General features: G+C 36.5%; 1 protein-coding gene across 1 annotated transcript in view; it reads left to right on the forward strand.

The window, feature by feature from the left end:
- The window catches only part of TRAPPC10 (trafficking protein particle complex 10), a 36,871-nt gene that overhangs the window by 11,167 nt on the left and 7,149 nt on the right, over positions 1-18,555 (forward strand). The window contains exons 5-18 of the mRNA XM_015883831.2: positions 50-245; positions 927-1,038; positions 2,137-2,384; positions 4,588-4,734; positions 6,690-6,804; positions 7,369-7,445; positions 9,974-10,065; positions 10,845-10,985; positions 12,052-12,164; positions 12,489-13,003; positions 14,579-14,720; positions 15,744-15,902; positions 17,199-17,422; positions 18,382-18,482. Coding sequence (XP_015739317.1) covers positions 50-245; positions 927-1,038; positions 2,137-2,384; positions 4,588-4,734; positions 6,690-6,804; positions 7,369-7,445; positions 9,974-10,065; positions 10,845-10,985; positions 12,052-12,164; positions 12,489-13,003; positions 14,579-14,720; positions 15,744-15,902; positions 17,199-17,422; positions 18,382-18,482 — 2,382 coding nt within the window. The remainder of the gene's footprint in view (positions 1-49; positions 246-926; positions 1,039-2,136; positions 2,385-4,587; positions 4,735-6,689; positions 6,805-7,368; positions 7,446-9,973; positions 10,066-10,844; positions 10,986-12,051; positions 12,165-12,488; positions 13,004-14,578; positions 14,721-15,743; positions 15,903-17,198; positions 17,423-18,381; positions 18,483-18,555) is intronic.

Genomic DNA, 18,555 nt, shown 5'->3' on the forward strand with positions numbered 1-18,555 from the left:
TTTTTATTTTATACCTCCCCAAAAATAATGTTTGTCAATCTTTTTGCAGATGTGTGGTACTTTCAGACCCTTTGAAAGACTCTTCCCGTTCTCAGGAATCTTGGAATGCCTTCCTGACCAAACTCAGGACGTTGCTTCTCATGTCATTTACCAAGAACTTAGGCAAGTTTGAAGATGACATGAGAACTTTGAGAGAAAAAAGGACTGAACCAGGATGGAGCTTTTGCGAGTATTTCATGGTCCAGGTAAGAATATTTCTCCTTCTTTCTCCTTTTCTTTAATAGAAAAAATTTGTTTTGAGTCTTAGTTCTAATAATGGCTTGTTTTTCTGGTATTTTTAATCCTCTGTTTGTTCTTTGAGGCAGGAGGGGGAAGGGTAGATGAAGATTGATATAAAAGCAATATTTTAATATTGGCAGGCCTGAAGTGGCTGTGCACGCAAGACTACTGCAATGTGTGTGAATCTCAAGTGTAACAAACACTAAATCCATCTAGAAAATATTGTGAATTTTGAATAAATGTCCTATTACTGTGGTTGTATGAAGACATTCAAGCTTGTAATTGGCATTTAATGCCAATATCACTATGATTTCTTTGCTTTGTTTATTAACAGTATGTGTGGAGAAGCATCTGTTTTGAGCAAGGCCCATTAGAGAATGCTCTTGAATTCCAGTTTTTGTATTTCTAAGTATGTCTGCTTTAGCTGTTATAGAGAAAAACAAAAAAATCTTATTCAGTAGAACTAAAGTTTTTATTCTTTTTAGTTCTCCAGTCACTGTATAATTCCCTTTTCTACGTTAATTTCACATTATCCTCATGTCTCCTCTGAGTTCATCTGCTACCACTTTGTTGTGATATATCTTATCTTATAATACCAAACAAATAGTATCCATAATGTGCTCATTATCTTGCTTGTGTGTCAAAAGGAAGAACTGGCCTTCGTCTTTGAGATGCTGCAGCAGTTTGAGGATGCACTAGTGCAGTATGATGAACTGGATGCCTTGTTTTCTCAGTACGTTGTGAACTTTGGGGCTGGTGGTAAGTGTCTTCAAATGGTAAATATTATCCTTATTCATTTATGAGCTATGCTTCACCAAAAGACAATGATGCGTGGGTACTATGTGTGTGCTTGGGAGAAAGAGATGGTATGTTGCAGTGGAGGTCTGCTAGGCAGTTGTGCCCTTGTCACGATCTCACTGTATCCTCTTAGTTCTTGCCTTTAAGTCTCAGGAATGAAAAACAATTTTTAATGAAAACCTGCGTTTTGCTTTTATTATATTATATTATTTGGGGGTTGGATTCGATGATATCTAGAGGTCCCTTCCAACCTCTACAATTCTGTGATTCTGTGATTCAGTGATTGTTATAAACCATGCTCCAAGCCTCTGTAATTACCTAAGTTTCAGTCTGGCTGGGATGCAGTTGCTGTTTCCACAGCTCATTTCTGAGTTAGTTATTAAAGAGCTGCTAGAACAAACGCATCCAGTTTTGTTTCAAATTACACGAGATATTTCCATTCACTTTTCTGATGATTACCAAATATGCAGTTAACCTGCACTGCAGAAGATAAAACCTTCTCTTCACAAAAAATTACTGTAAAGGAAGTACCAAATAACTTGAAACTGTTCTATTGTGCTGAAGTATGTGGTGTTACATAAGATCTTTCATTAGGTGCTTGCTATGATCCTAGTGAAAGTACAAGACAGTGAAATATATTTATCCTGACTGAACTTGATGCTAAACCTGAAACTATTACAGTCATACCTCTTAATATGGCTTGATGCCAGTGAACACACATATCTGTGGTGGCTGAGTAAGAAATACATACGGGGATAAAACTGGTTTGTCTGGAACTCCATTTAGTTAGAATTACTGAGAAATACATTACAAACTCAGTGGCACTATACTGATAGTAAGAAACGTGCAATTAAGACTAAATGCATGTGGCGTTTGAATGTTCTGAAGTTGTTGTTGACTTAGTTATGGATTTTCTGTAGTTTAGTTTTTAAAGTTAATACGTTAAGTTTATCAAGTAACATAAGAAGGAATAAGCAAGTTTGCAACCTAGAGGTGGGGAGGGCAGAAAAAGAGGCTTTAAAACCGCAGTGATTGATTCTTGGATATTTATTTATTTAGATGGTGCAAACTGGCTGACTTTTTTTTGTCAGCCAGTGAGGAGCTGGAATGGTTTAATTCTTCGAAAGCCAATAGACATGGAGAAGAGGGAGCTGATTCAGAATCAAGAAGCTACTCTCCTGGACTTGCGTAGTTATTTATTTTCTCGCCAGTGCACGTTGTTAATCTTCCTGCAGAGGCCGTGGGAGGTTTCCCAGCGAGCATTGGAGCTTCTTCACAACTGTGTGCAAGAACTCAAGCTATTAGAAGTGAGTTTGTGTAATGTATTTGATAATGCAAACGATTTTATCCAATAGTGACCACACAAGAATTCCGAAGTCTAGGTATTGGCCACCAAAATAAAGTAAGCACAGTCTGTGTAGTATTAACATGATGCAGTAATACCTGATGGTAACAGTACTAGAATTGAGTGTTTCATCATGAGATAGTTTTTGGAAAGAAATTGGAGACATCACATGTGAAGAACCTGTGTTTAGGTGACCTTCTCAATGAAGACTAGAATATATTAACTGGTTAAGATGGTAGGTATTTTCTCTTATTTCCTGGATTTATTACTGAGCTCTTGAACTACAGTTCCAGCAGACTGAAATCTTCGAACAGTGTTGTGCTGAAGAAAATAGGGTGAGGTGGTTAATATGCTGATATGTTTTGCAACAAAGAACTGTTCTGAACATTAATCTACAGTAGGGCTTCTTATTGCTGTGCAAGTAGATGTTATTCTAATTATGTTTTGTAATTCCTTCTGGTGCCCAGTAATGCTCTTTCTTGTTTTGCACGTCCCTGTCGCTATCACATCTATTGACAGAAGAAACAGACAAACATGTGACTTTACTCAGAACTTTTTGTCATGCTGCATGCCTCAGTGTTACCCCCCTGGCATTCACACAGTAGTTTGCACTAGTGTTTTTAATCCTCTAAAGGGACTGGATCAGGGATGTTCTACAACCAATCATAGTCTTGTCTATCACCAAAGGTATTTTTAATTGACGTATATTGTCAAGAATAGTGTAGTGTGCATTAGGAGACTTGTAGACTACACTTTGTGACTCATGCATCAATTTAATCCCATGAGTATTAGGTTCTCTGCAAATTTTGTCTGTGCTTTTATAACAGTAACTGCTAAGTTTTGCCTACCTGACACTTGTTAGTAAATTCTTTAAGATACTGTGCTGCATTTAAGAACGGAAAGTCTACTTCAGATGTGTTGCCCTTTAAAATGCCCCCTTCACATATTTAAAACTTGCTTAAAATTCCCATGTGAAGCGTATTTTGCTTGTGTGTTTTTTGACATGGTTTGTTGTTTTTTTACTTGGTCTTCCCAAAATAAATACAACCAGTCTTCTAAATCTCTGAAGGTAATTTCTGCAATTCCCCTCTTCCTTCTACTGCCCATGTCTTCCACTCTAGTGTCTGGGGTTCTTCTCTGCATCTTTTCTATGTGTGATGTTTCTGCCTTAATATGTGGAGATCCAAACCAAACAAAGGTATTGAGGCTTTGAGATAGGAGTGTGTATTGGCAAGTGTAGTGCAGCTGTCCTTGTTGTCATACCTCTTACTATTACAGTCCTACCTCTTAATATGGCTTGATGCCAGCGAACAGACAGGTGAAATCTGAGCTACTCTGTCTTTATGGTCTTTCACTTTCTGAAAATTCTTTCAGGATTCAATTTTTCTTTCTAACGTGTTGTGCTTCTATGTTGAACTTTTCCTGTCACAGTCTGGAAATCCATACTAGTCTTTCTGAAAGTGATATTTTTGCATCGGTTATTAATAAGATTCTGAAATACCATTACTGTGACTTTTATTGCACTTGTGCTAATCTTTATCTTGATTGTTCTGTCATTAAACTCTCTTTCCTCATCACGTTATGACTGATAAATCCTTCCTGGTTTTGGTTTTTGGTTTTGGTGTTTTTTTATTTAATTAGTAGTCCATGACAGATGTCATTTGATTAACAAACTTACTTTGGTGAAGGAAATGTAGACTCACCTTTTTTTTTCCCTTCAGATTTTTAGTCCACTTCTTAGTATACTTTTAATTTTAGTATTAGTTAGGTCTGATGTCTACTACGCAACTACAGAAGTAGTGGCATATCTACGGAATTTTCCTCCTAACTCTGTTTTCATTAGACTTAAGTTTTCAAGAAGTTGGAAGCTTGTAAGTACTCGTATCTGTTAGGCTACTTTTGCTTTTCTTTCATCCTGATGTCTACATCAAATCTAATCCACATAATCATTATGAATTAATAATTTAGTTAGTCATTATGGCTTTGGGTTTTGGTTTTGCGTGTGTTATTTAGGAACTAGTGAAGAACTGGCCTCTTTGTGTGTTTTATGAGTTAGTTCTTCCAAGAGGTTTTGTTATGTGCTATCAAGAAAAGTAACTTTTTAAAGTATTGTGGCTTCTGACTAATGTTTATTTCCCAGTTAATTTTTTTCTGTTTATCTTCAGGTCTCTGTTCCTCCTGGAGCTTTGGATTGTTGGGTATTTTTGAGTTGTTTGGAGGTCTTACAAAGAATAGAAGGCTGCTGTGATAGGGCTCAAATAGATGCAAATGTTTCCCACACAGTTGGTTTATGGAGCTATGCTACTGAGAAGGTGAGTAAACAAAGCGTTACACTTGTGGAATTACAACTGTGGAATAGGCTATTTGTTTCTATGGGGAAGATTTTTTTACGTTTTCTTGTGAAACTTATGACATTGTTCTGTCTGTCCTGAGTGAGATATGCAGGGTTGTAATCCAGTTGCTCCACAGGTGGTTGAGACCTCGGGATTACTAGAATTATGTTCACTTCTATGGAGGAGGGATGGAAATGAGGAAACACTTCATGTCATAAAACTTTGTCTGTCTAACGCTAATTCTTCCACCAACCTTTCCAATCACCCCCTGCCAGTAGTTTGATAATGACTGGCTAATTAAACTCCAAAATGAACTCAATCTTTATAAGAAAAGGAGCATTTATTTCAATTATAGCTGACGTTGACCAGATTTAGATGCCTTTAATATTCTTAATAGAGATTACAGCAATCTGTTTACATAGTTCATTATTTCTGCAGCATGTTAGTATGCTAATAATGTACCTTAAACTGTACTGAAGGTATTATCCTTGGAGGCTTGTGTGAAAGGCAAACAATAACTTGGAACTTTTTGGTTGAGAAGCCCTTCCTACCTTGCTCTTTGGGAGGAAGTCTGAAAGTTATCAAGTGGCCTTTTCAGTGCGGTTAAACCCCTTTCCTAATCACATTAATGCTTTTTCAAGTTTCACGTTTTCCATTTCTCTATAAGAGTTAGTGTCTAAAGCTGCTGTAGTTTTTCACTGTTGAAAAACAGCGTTGAAAGTTGACAAGAAACTTCAGAAGCAAATGGAATGCCATACTGTGATCTTGGTGGATGTTCTCGAAGATCACTGCAAGCTTATCCTCTTCTTTCTGTAGCCTGTAGAATATTTTCCATTTCTGTGACTGTAGTTTGTGTATATTTCAGTAAAGATAAAAATCTGATGCTGGTTGTAGGTCATCTTTGTCTGAAGTATTACAAAAGCAGAGAGAGACAATTTCACCTTAGAAGACTTAGTGCTTGAAAAAAGAAAGTGGAGGAGAAGTTCAGAATAAAGAAAATAATTATTTAAACTGCTTCTGGTTGCATCAGATTTCATGTGCTGCTTATATATTTCTAAAGAATAAAGCTTTGTACCTGTATTGGAAATGTTCATGCTGTTTGTAGTTCTTCTGACCCGAAGAATAAAAAGGGAGAAAAGATAAGATAATGAGTAGGGGTAAGGTGAAACAAAATGAATGAAACCTACCAACTAGTGAGAAAAGTGGGATTTAATGGTTTTTTTGTAGATTTTTTTCCCTTTTATTGGTTACCCACGTTTTATATGGCTTAGAGCAAACAAGCTAAGACTTGAATTTCTTGGAGGGGAGGAGTTACTGTTGGCTGTTGAATTATGCTAAATGAGATAACATATGGCCAACAGTAAACTTGAAGGCAGGATCCTCTAGTGGCTTTTGGATATCAGGCGTACCAGCTGCTGCCTAGAAGGAATTTTTATAGTAGTTGTGTAATGCTGTTTTAACACTGATTAGCGATGCTAATAATGGGGAAGAACATCTAATCATTGCGTTCATTTGTGTAGCTTTCAAACTTTTGTGCTGAAATACAGGTGCAGATAGAAATTGTTTTTCAGTTAGTGCCGAAAGACATTTTTAGCTGTTTATTGGGAATAAATAGAAAGGTTTATTTTAGTTTGGCTCTCTGCATGCATGAATTTGTGTGTATGCATGACTGAGTCTTTAACTTACGTTAAATGCGATCTAGAAATTACTTTTATTAAGAACTATGTAAGTTCTTAAAGTAGGAATAATGTAATTACATTTCGAAATGTTCTCTATCCTCTTCCCACAAAGCAACTTTGATACAGATTTTATCAGCAGTGTAACACGGCAGCAGTATTTTCCATAGAAATATCTTGTGGTTTTAGAACAGTGTGATAAAATAAAAGCTTTGTTGTTTTTGGAGCCTGTTGAAAACAAGCATCTTTTTCTTACAGTTAAAATCTCTGGGTTACCTGTGTGGGCTTGTGTCAGAGAACGGACCCAATTCAGAAGACCTTAACAGAACTGTTGATCTGTTGGCAGGGTTGGGGGCAGAACGTCCTGAAACAGGTATTACCAGGAATGTACACGTGCTTTGTAATAACTGACTTTGTCTTAAACACATGGCATATAAATACAACAGTAAGAATAATTTCCAAATATCCATATGCATATATAACCATTAATACAACTATTATATCTTAAGAGGATTTTAACTTAGTCTCTGTAGTACTTGAAATGATCAGTGTATCTCCTTGCTCTCACAAGGATAAGGTTTTACCATTAAAACATTAAAATTATAAATCCAACAGTAGGAAGTTGTGAAATATTTCTAGTGGGTAAATGAAATGGTATTTAAGTTCAACTTCGGGTTTTGCTAGGTTGAATAAATGTCTTGAAGTGCTGTAGGAAGTAGTTAGTATACTTAACTATATTGCTGCTTGTTTTTATCCTTCTCTGAATATGTCTCAGGCATGGGTGCATGCACACAGTCACATTTGTTAAATAGGCTTTCTTGATTTTATTTTAGAGTTTGGGGAAGAAATGCATGATCTATTTTAAGTGTTTGAGGGGATGTATTAAAATAGGAATTTGTATTTGTAAGTGACGTTTCCTGTTCTTTTTTTTCTACAGCCAATGCATTACAGAGCCCATACAAGAAACTTAAAGAGGCCTTATCATCTGTAGAAGCTTTTGAAAAACACTACTTAGTAAGTATAGTCTTCTGTTATTTCTATTAGTTTTGGGTGTTTACATTATAAATTGAACAGTGTCAAAATTTTCACACCTGATAAGGTGACTAGGAACTTCAATCTGTGTTTCTATATTTTGGTATTGAAAATCATTGCTCTCATACTGGACGCACCAAGGCTGATTTGTTTTACAACCAGAGGCTCTGTACTGGTCCTGGGTTTCAGGGATGGAGATAAATGTTAACATTTATGGCTTCAATGCTGAAGCTTATCAGTAAGTAAATATACTTAAATATCCACAGAGCCTGTGTCATGGCTATTTACTCAGCTGTCTAAAATGGAATTGTCTTCAGAAGGCTGTTATGTGAATGCAGCCTTTTTTCAAGTGACTTAGAATTGCATCTTGCAATGCTTATTGCATGAATTAAGTTAGATTGTATAATTTCTTATATGAAGTGTGGGACGTGTGAATGTTGCAGCTAGAGCAGGCGTAGTCTGAAACATTACAGTTCTCATTGCATGTTAATTTATCTGTTTATTTCCTGGTAGCTTCCTTATTTAGGAGCTGTAGTAGTGATATTGTGGTTATTTTTATTAGAAATTGTTAAATAAAACCCTTGTCACAAACATGATTTGTTCTATTCTTGCTTGTTTTCCTTGAATCATTTTCTGATAGTTCTTATAGTTCCAGAACTGCCTTTAAACTTTTTTGGGGAAAAGTTAAATGAAAATTGAGTACTCTTTTGAAATGTGAAAACTAAATGTTTCTTGTATTTACAAGATTGTTATTGAAGAAAGTCTCAAAAGATATGTTACGAAGATAGCAGATTTCACTTCCATGCTTTGCTTCTTATGAGAAGAGTTGGATAGAAGGCCAGAACTAAGATTTTTCAGAACTTCAAGTTATGCTTATATCTTCAGTTCTAAGTTGGTCCCTGAGATCTCCACAAAATTGAGCAATGTCTTCCTAAACTTAAGAAACTAAGTGGGTTCTGCTGAGGTTGCCTGTGAAAGAATTGTTTATGTTGTTTGTATTGTTGACTGGTTTTATTCTGAAATTCAGATAGAAAATGATCTTATATGTAGTTGTCGAATAAATATCTACTATATATGTGTAACTTCTATCCACCATATTCAGTGGAGAAGTACATGGAATTAGTTAAAAATTCTAGACATGACTAAGATAATTTACTTTCATTTAAAATTTTAATGAGTGTGGAAAGTGAAATGCAGCTCTCTGGAAATACTGAAAGAGAGAAATGGGACTTTTATTACCATAAAAGGCTTCTTTATCTATTTCTTTATCTATAGTTCAATGGTTAGTCTTAACCTGATGACTTCAGAGTCTTTTGTAAGACTTTCAGATCTTCTACAGACATGTTGGCTTGTACCTTAATTTTGGTGAGAATATAGCTTTTCATTTGTACGTGTAGCTGGTGTCCTATATGTCTCTGTTTATGTTGATAGGCTAAGGAGTGAACCAGTTTAGTTTACTGTTGAGAACTGTTTTGAGTTGTTTAATGAGGGAGAATGCACAGGTGATTTTCTTTTCCCCCCAAGGCTCTGTTTAAGAACCATCAAGTGGCTAAGAAAACCTTTGGAATATTGTTTTAGGTCACTTTCCTGCCTCACAGGAATAGATACTTTCTGACAGATACTCAACAAATAAAATTAGGTGTTTGAAAGTTTGTGCTAACAGAAAGACAATGAGCTGCTGAGGAAAGGGCTGGTGGTTTGCAATTGTGATTTGTAAATATGATATGAAATGTCTTTATGGCCAGAGATGGTTAGATATTTGAGAAGTAAGTTTGACTGAGTACAGTGTGTAGTAGTGACAGATCTTTCTTACTAAATATGCAGTTATTACAAGCTTTGAGTAAGTTTAATGACCTGTAGACGGTAGAAATTGAGCTTAAAAGTGACTGAGAGAACTCAAATCAAGATTGCATAGCTTCAAACAATTGCATTAAGGCACAATTAGGAAAGTAATTCTTCCCAACTGCATCTTCACACTCTGCATGTGATTGTATGCTTACATACTGCTTTTACTTAAGCATATATTTGATGGTATTATGTGCAGCCTAAGTGAAAGAGTCATGTACCCTATGCTGTTATTATTAATATTATGTTTAAATAGTAGTAGGATCTTCAGGGCAAGCTCTGATCTTTTGATAAATATGTTACACCAAGGTGTATCCTGGAATGACATACAGTACTATCTTGTAATGATAGCATTAAGGATATACTTGCTGAGAAATAAGTGCTTTCAAAAAAGGGCAGGAGGATTCAAATGTAGAGAAGTACTTAAAACTGCATCTAAATATTAGCTTTACATTTTTTGAATTCTCATTTTTGATAAGGCTTTTCTTCTGCAATTCATAATGCAGTTATGTTGCAGACTGCTCAAAAGTTTATCCTGAAGGCAAGAAGATATCTAAAAAGTGACTTATTTTGTTAATTTTGTTTTAGTAGCTTAGTTACTGAGTTTGTGTGGAATAGTAAGTAGCACTAGTTACAGTTTGGAATAACTCTTTTCTTTCAAACAGGATCTGTCCCATGCCACCATTGAAATGTACAAGAGTATTGGGAGAATTCGCTCAGCTAACCTTGTTGGAAAAGATTTGGCAGAGTTTTATATGTAAGCATTAAATGTGTTAAATGCATTAACTTTGTACAGCTTGAATGTAATGCTTGAGGAAAACCATATTTCAAAAGGAGTTTTTGAAAATATTTTTTATTGTAAACCAGTGCTAAGGTTCTGGCTGTATTTTGGGGGAGAGGGAGACACAAGACAGAAATGGTTGATGCCCCATCCCTGGAGGCATTCAAGACCAGGCTGGATGTGGCTCTGGGCAGCCTGGTCTGGTATGGTAGTTGGTGACCCTGCACATAGCAGGGGGGTTGAAACTGTTTACATAAACTAATATAAGCTATTTATGTAAACTATCTAATAAATTTTCACCTGAGGAAATAACATCAGGTTAAAAGACTATCATGGAACTGTGTGTAGTCTTAAAAATGGAACTTTCATTTAAGTGTTTTTCTGCACCGAAGTTGTTAAGGTAGCATGTTTTTAGTTAACTATCAGAAGTCTGAGACGACTTCATCATGAAAGTGCATTTGTGGGAGGTAGCTTTGCATCACTTGCTCTGACTTATGATAGATCTGTATAGGAAGTCTTGCTGACATGATATATTCAGACTAATTGCAATTCTGCCAAATTGACTTGCAGAAGGATAGACCAATACATTGATCTGGCACCAGCACAATGATAGATAATGATAGAATAATGGCTGGTTGCTGCTTGTTCTGCATTCGTATAAAATATTCCTCTCTCCTGACTGCTTTTTAAAAGCATGTAGAGTTTTCACGGCCGTAAAGACTCTTGTATCACTCTGTTTTCATTTGTTTTTAAAGGAGGAAGAAAGGTCCACAGAAGGCAGAAGCATATCTTCAAGGAGCACTGAAAATTTACCTTGCTGAGGGCTGGGCATTGCTTGTCACGCATACAAGAAAACAGTTAGCAGAATGTCAGAAACAGCTCGGGCAAATAGAAAAGTATCCTCTCATAAGATGGAGCCAGAAAATCCAGACTGGATAAAACAATACTTCTACTTATTCTTCTGACATAGCTCTAATCTTATTTAAGATTAGAGTCAGCCAAATATCCCAGATATCAGGCAGCTATTTCTTATTTCCTTCGTTGCTTTTCATTTCAGGAGGGTTGGGTTATTTATTTATTATTTCTTGTTCACTTAGTACCTTTTGCATATGGTGATACTCTTAGCTTGAGACTACATCTACGCTCTAGAGATTCAATGTGTTTCATTTTGGCACTGGAGACACTTCAGTTTGAATTCTGCTTTTCATTTTAGCCTCATGCGGTGTTGCCTAAATTTAGTAGTCAGCTTAAGTAACATGATTCTAATTTAAACTGCTGTGCTTTGTGTGCGTTATAGGAAAAACTGGCAAAATTTCATTATTTCTTGATATTTTGAGGGAAGAGTATTGTTTTCATAGCTTTGAATTGAATTTCTTTGGGTATAGACAACTATTGCAATGTCTTTATCTATTGAAAATTCTTAAATGGCTTTTAAGCACTACAGTTTTTTTTCTGCTTCATTGAGTATGTTCTTAAAAAAAAAACCACAACAAAACAAGCCAATAGTAATATTGCTGCTTTCACTAAATACTTAGATGAGCCATTTGTATCCTCAGCAATCAAAATATGAGGAATGCCTTATAACTTAATTATGGTAAATGGTGCTCTAACAACTGGCATACTATCAGCAGAATAAATCAGAAAGTAATCAAATACTCAAGTTATTTAATTCTAAATCTACACTGTAGCGCAACACACTGGGGCATTAACTTGCATACTGCATTTATCTTGTCAAGTAATGAATTTTCTATCCTCACTAATATTTTTGGATGAGAGTTGGAGGGAAGACTGCCTGAGTTAATAATGGATAATGTTTTAGTAAGTCTGAGAAGTCTCAGACTTGATGTTGAAAGTAGGTCTTATATTAAAAGATTAGAAAGGCAGTACTGAATCTGGGTTATTTTTGCTCAAATTTCAGAATGTTTTGAAACGTGCTACCTCATGTTTCCTTAACATTATTAGTTATCTTCAAATAAGTAGTCTTTTAGCCGGTGATAATCTCTTAATGGAAGATGAGCGTAAAAGCTTTTGCCAAGAAATACTAGATTTTGCCAATCAGCAAACAGAGAATCAAGGTAAGTCTGGGTTTCAAATGCATAAAGTGGTTGCTGCTGCAATCTTTCCCTAAAGATTCTGTTTTGGTTTCATTACCTTGTGTATGACTTCATGAGCCATCAGTGTGGCTCTTTGTATTCAGAACATTTATAATGCTTCTGAAATAGTTGACTAATCAATGATGAAACAGTAATTAACATTTTCAGCCTGAATACCAGGAGGTTTTTGCTTTACTTTGTCTATCAGTTTCTCTGCTTTTGTAGCTCATAGGTTCTCTTGTATTGTTTTGTTTTTGTTTTTGGTTTTTTTTCCATTTCCTAATTCAATTTTGTCTCTCTTTTCAGGTCAAAAAATTATATTGCCTATGCACTCCTTTGCACAGTTGAAAACTCTACACTTTGACCCTCCAAATGCTGTTGTCCATGTAGGTGGGAAGTTATCTATTGAGTTGACTTTGCTGAGCCAAATGCCCATTTCTATCCAAGTGGATCAGATTGCTATTCACGTTCACTTCAGCATTGAGAAGAATAATTACAGAAAAACAGCAGAGTGGCTCACTAAGCACAAAATCTCCAATGGTGTTATCAGCTTTCCAAATGAGGTCGTGGGATTTCCTTGGTCAAGAAACAACTTGCCTGCACTGGAGCTGTATGAAATGTATGAACGGAGTCCCTCAGATAACTCTTTGAACACAGCAGGAATTATCTGCAAAAACGTGCACATGCTACTACGAAGGCAAGAGAGCAGCAGTTCTCTGGACAAGCCCTCAGGGCTGACTTTAGAAGATGGGGCTCACGTGTTAAAATGTCACAATGTGATACTGGAACCAGGGGTCAATAAAATAACGTTCAGTACTCAGGTATGTTTTTACAGTTGAGTGAACTAATAAAATGTGGGAAAGCACTGAAAGCACTGGCTGAGGAAGAACATAGTTCTGGCAAATGATATCTGGATTGCTTCCTGTTACAGTATGGGTTATGCTGTTCACATTGTGGATTTCTTCTTATTGTTCTAGACCATAATTTCCCTTCAAAGAGGGCTGTTGAGTTTGCTCTGGTTACTCTTTAATTGCCCTCATTATTAATCTTAATCACGCAGAGAAAGAGAACGGATATGCCATAAAGAACATAAGGTGTCTCTGCTAAAGGATACTGAATTTACATGAGTAAACACTTGTGGAAGTAGGAGGTCAGCATCTAAATGCCACCCTCAGAAAACGCCTGAAGTCCTGCTTCTGCCACATAGTATTCTATATGAAACTCCTCCAAGTCCTTATTTATATATACATTGTAAGTCAGATTCATACTTGGAGCCAGCAATTTTTTCCCTGCTTTCTTTCCTCCAGCAAGTTAGGAATTCACAGTAGTTGCTGAGATGTTTTCTGGCTTGTGGTTAGTTTCTTTGTTATAATTGTTAATGAACTGGTGAAAGGCATTTCCCTCCTAGCTTAATTCCAGTAAGTAAAATGGCAAGCCTTTCCAAAGAGATACTTGACTATCTGTTTGGAGTTTCAGAAGTAGGAGGTTCTGGCCTCAGTGTATCATTCTGTTCTTTGGGTTTTCTTTAAGTACTGTCTCCCTCCTCTCTTCTGTAACCCTTTGTAGGAAAATACTTAGTAGAGTTCAGTGCTGCAGTAATGAACAACAGTGTAGTAAAAATTTGAGTGAGAAAACACTGATGTCTGAGTCGCTGATGTCTTGATGGCACGGCTTTTCTGCATAACTTTTATTACTACTCAGATTTAATTCTAGCCAGCATCAATATGTTTTATGAATTTCACTTGGTAAGATGGCACATGGAAAAAGGACACCTCTTAAATTTTGTAGTACTAGTGGCTAAGTGTAAATAGAATCAAGAATAAATATACTATGATATGATAGTGCATTGGATTTGCTTTTTTTAATGTTATCGCAGAATATCTAGAATCTCATTATACTGGTCAAGGGAAGAGTCTGAGTATGTGAATTGAGTAGCTTGAGCTGAGGGTTGTGCCTGATATGAACATTGTAGGGCTTTATGAATGTTAGCTAAATAAGTACTTTGCTATTTGCTAAATATAATTTCAGTGCTTAATGAAGGTATATTTTAATTTTTGTGCACTTGAGGGAGGGAGGAGGGGGAACAATTTATTTGGGGATTCTTTTTTTGTCTTGAGAGAGTAGCTACTATATTAGTTACTCTGATTGCTGGTACATGTTATAATCTTTCTTGTCTTAGCATGCACTGTAGAGCTCATTATCTTCACGTGGGAAAAGATACATCTTTTGTGAGAATCTTGTCACTTATGGAATGACTCGATTTGTTTTTGTTTTGATTTGATTTACAAATACAAAAGGTCTGATAAGTGAGCTGAGAAAATACTCATCCTTAATAGAAGGTTTGTTTTAGAAGTACTTTGTAAATTGAAAATGCCATTCCAATGTTTTCTTCAAAGGCCAAAGAACCTGGTACGTACACCCTCAGGCAACTGTGCACTTCAGTGGGAAAAATACAGTTTGTCCTTCTTCATATTTATCCAATTGTGCAGTACGATGTCTATTCTCAGGAGCCCCAGCTAAAAGTAGAGCCGACGACTGGTAGGTACAACTGTTGCACTGAATTTGATGAATTCTGTTATGCTCTCCTTGGAACTAGATTGTTTTCTGCCTTGGGTTTTACTTGGGATGTTGTCTTACTCTTAATATTGAGCTAAATTTTTCATTTTTTTTCAAATTATTGATCAGGTATGGTGTCAATTACAGCTTGTTTCTCAACAACTAATTTCAGAGCTTGGCTCAAACTTGAACGTGCAGTATCACTTACATATTAGGTGTGATTTGAGTTCCCATGTGCACTAGGAAAACTCAGTAGTTAAATTTGTAATTGAGCTGATGGGTTAGTTCAGTGATGCTGCAGTCTCTTTCATATTGAAGAAATGCATACTACCAACTGAGCTTCTCTGTTGGATGTGATAATATCAAGTTATTAGAATTCTGAATGCATCCATTGGTTTCATGGATGGCTGAGGATTACTTCTTGTAGAGTCTACTGTAGTTGATATACTGAAGTTCATAGTGATTTTGTTTTCAGGCTGGGGCAGATGAGTTAATAAGCATTTGTGCTATCATACCAGTGAGAGGGATTGCAATGCAAACGGTGGACGGGCATACTGAGGAGAGGGAAATTTATCATATTAGCAACCCTAGGAAATTGATGGGTGTGATTCAGACATTTGAGAATCTGTGTGCACACTTGCTTTCTTCTTGTCTTGTTTATGTAAATACACCACGTGGGTATGACAGGCACCATAGGTGCAAAAACATAAAGGGGTTTACAACATGGAGAATTCAGTAAAAAGCTTAGTAAATTCCTCAGGATTTTATCTTTCATTAAATTCTGTGCTGCCAGAGCTAAGAGCATGGAGAAACAGATTGTTTGAACTTCAGTGACCAAACCCATGATATCTTAACAGGATTTAATACCAAAAGCCCAAACTTTTAAGTTACCCTAAAATGTGTAACAGAGTGCTTGGAGGAATTGGTAACAAATTTTATCAGTGCTTTTCAGCCATGTACTAATGAGTACTGGAATAAGTTGACAATTTCTGCTTTCTTCTTCAGATAGCCTTTTGGCTGGCATTCCACAGAAGGTGAAATTCACAGTGACTACAGGTCATTACAGCATGAAGAGTGGAGATACTTTGCAGCTCAGTAGATCTGATGCCATGCCTATTCTGTACAATCCAGAGAGCAAGGCAGTGATCTATTCCAACACGAGGGGTAAGCAATTAAAGTAAAATAATCTCTAGGTAGCAGAAAATTCAGTAATCCTGAAGTAAAATTTGTTAAGACAATTACACTTTTTCAGTAGTTCTTATTGAGAACAATTCTGGGGAACTCTGTGTACTTCAGTGAAGAAGGGTCTTAAACTTCCACCTTCAGAGTAGTACTATGAGCTTTTCAATAAGTATAGCTGACAGCTTTTACTTGCGTGGATGAAATTCCTGATGGAATTTCAATAGATGAAATAGCTGCTGGATTTGTGATTTCCAAATGTATGGTGATGAGCTTCTGTTACTATGCAGAGTGTGTCGTAACTAGGCAATACAGTTTTGTTGTTAAGTAGTCTAAGTACATTTTTACTTAGTGCTCTTTACCCAGTGTTGCATTTAAACATGAGGTCAAAGGGTTTATTTTCCTTTCCTGAGTATGGGTACTTTAGTGTATCTTTAGCTGTTCAAATACACCCAAGTTTCCCAAAGTGAGAACACTTTTAATGGACATAATATAACTGTGATTAAAATAGACTATACAGATATGTACCATACGTATTAAAGTTCTGTGATTCATCACAGAATATCTTGACCTGCGAGGGGTCCCACAGGGATCATCAGTGCTTACTGTCCTGACTTCACGCAGGGCCACCCGAATTCCAAGCTCTATGCCTGATAGCACTGTCCAAACACTTCCAGAACTCCAGTACTGGGGGCCGTGCCCACAGCCCTGTGCATCCCGTTCCATGCCCACCGCCCTGTGGTGCAGCCCCTTTCCCTGACCCCCAGCTGCCCCTCCCCTGGCACAGCTCCATGCCGTTCCCTCGGGCCCTGTCGCTGTCACACAGAGCAGAGCTCAGCGCTGCCCCTTCGCTCCCTGTGAGGAGCTGCAGCCGCCATCAGGCCTCCATCAGCTCCTCTGCTCTGCGCTGGGCACGCTGAGCCCAGCCGCGTGCCCAGCCGCTCCTCACATACCTTGAAAGGAATTGCTATGCTAAATGTGGTGGTTACCTTCGTAGAACTTGAGAGGGATGGAGCGTCAATATTGTGAGAAGCTGTATACAGTAACAGTATTTAAGATGTGTGGATTGTAGTTAATATGAGAAAGTTACTAGGGAGCTATGAGACATGAGTTTCTCATTTTTGTTTCTGAAAATACAAAGGTCGTGCTAGAAGATGGTTTTGTTACCATATATTTTCTACAACAGGTTTATAGGCTCATTTCTGTATTTAATTACAGGAATAAAAGCTATGAAGGGCTAAATGTTTTCAAATAACTTTTCCCCTTTCTGCACAACCACAGAAAAGATCTCAGAATCATCGCTAAAAATTCAGTCTTCTGAAAAGATTACAAGCATTAATTTGCCAGTGGCTCCTGCATATCATGTGATTGAATTTGAACTAGAAGTCATGTATTTACCATCAGCCACGCAATCTGCAGAGGAGAGAGAAAATACTACAAGTAAAGAAGTTCAGAGAAAAAACAAAGAAAAACTGGACAACTCTATGGCTACTGTTGATCAAAAAGTAAGATGACATTTAATATTTTTGTTACAAAATCTGTTTCATTATGGGAACACGGACTTCAGAAAATATTAAGTGGGGGTAGTGGTGGGAAGAACTGCTAATTTTCCCTTAAAGATGTAAATGCAAAAATCTTAATAAAAAGTATTAATGTAAAGAATACATAAGCAGAGGTCTACACTGTCTTCTATGTTGTCATGTGTTCCTCATGCTCATACTCAAGTATTCATGTTCTGATGCTCAGTTTTTATAGGATGAAGGATACTTGTGTCTTTATGAAAGGTAGCATGGTAGTCTTTAAATCCTCCTTTTTGATTAACGGGAAAGGTATTTCTTCTAGTTGCAAAGCATGTATCTTTGTATGTGAATGATAGGGCTAAAAGGAATAGGTATAGATTAGCATTGCTAAAATGGGATGTGACAAATTGTTTTTTATTTATTTATATCAATTTCTCTCCGCATGCATACCAAAAAATAATGTTAAATGTATGTGCAAGAGAAATGTAATAGTTAAATGTGCTGCTTAAAGTTAGCACAAACAGGCAGTATATTTTATGCTTGTATTTAATAAAGTATTGCAAAGATATTTCAGTAATAGTTCTTACAGCAATGTATTTAATATTGACCTTTTATCAGATTATTATTTTAAGCTGCTGTTGACAGTGACACTGTCCATTTATTTCTTTTTTTCCACTATTCACCTTTCTTTATTTCTGGTGTTCAGAACTGGATATGTGAGTTTCCATGGGAAAAGCTTCTTCAGGATTTCATGCTTTGCTCAGAAATAAACAAAACGCCGATATGTTTTCACATTAACTTCTGACATACTGTTTTGTTTTCTTTTTCATTGGATGCATTAGACGTAGACTCTGAGCAAAGGTTCGTTTGGAAATTGTGAGAAAAATAAAGACTTTAAATCAAAGCCTGTTACGATCAAGAACTTTGTTCTCTTTCTCTTTTAGGTAACCATTGATTGTCCATGGTCGATTTATTCCACCATTATTGCATTAACATTCTGCATACCTTTTAATGCCAAGCATTCCTTATTGTCAGCTGGCAAACGGTAAAGTACTTGTTAAGCATTTCTTACTTCTTTCTTCTAGGAAAACATGGATCTTGAGTTTCAGAAGTATTAC

This window comes from Coturnix japonica, chromosome 1, assembly GCF_001577835.2.
Source record: "Coturnix japonica isolate 7356 chromosome 1, Coturnix japonica 2.1, whole genome shotgun sequence".
Lineage (NCBI taxonomy): Eukaryota > Metazoa > Chordata > Aves > Galliformes > Phasianidae > Coturnix > Coturnix japonica.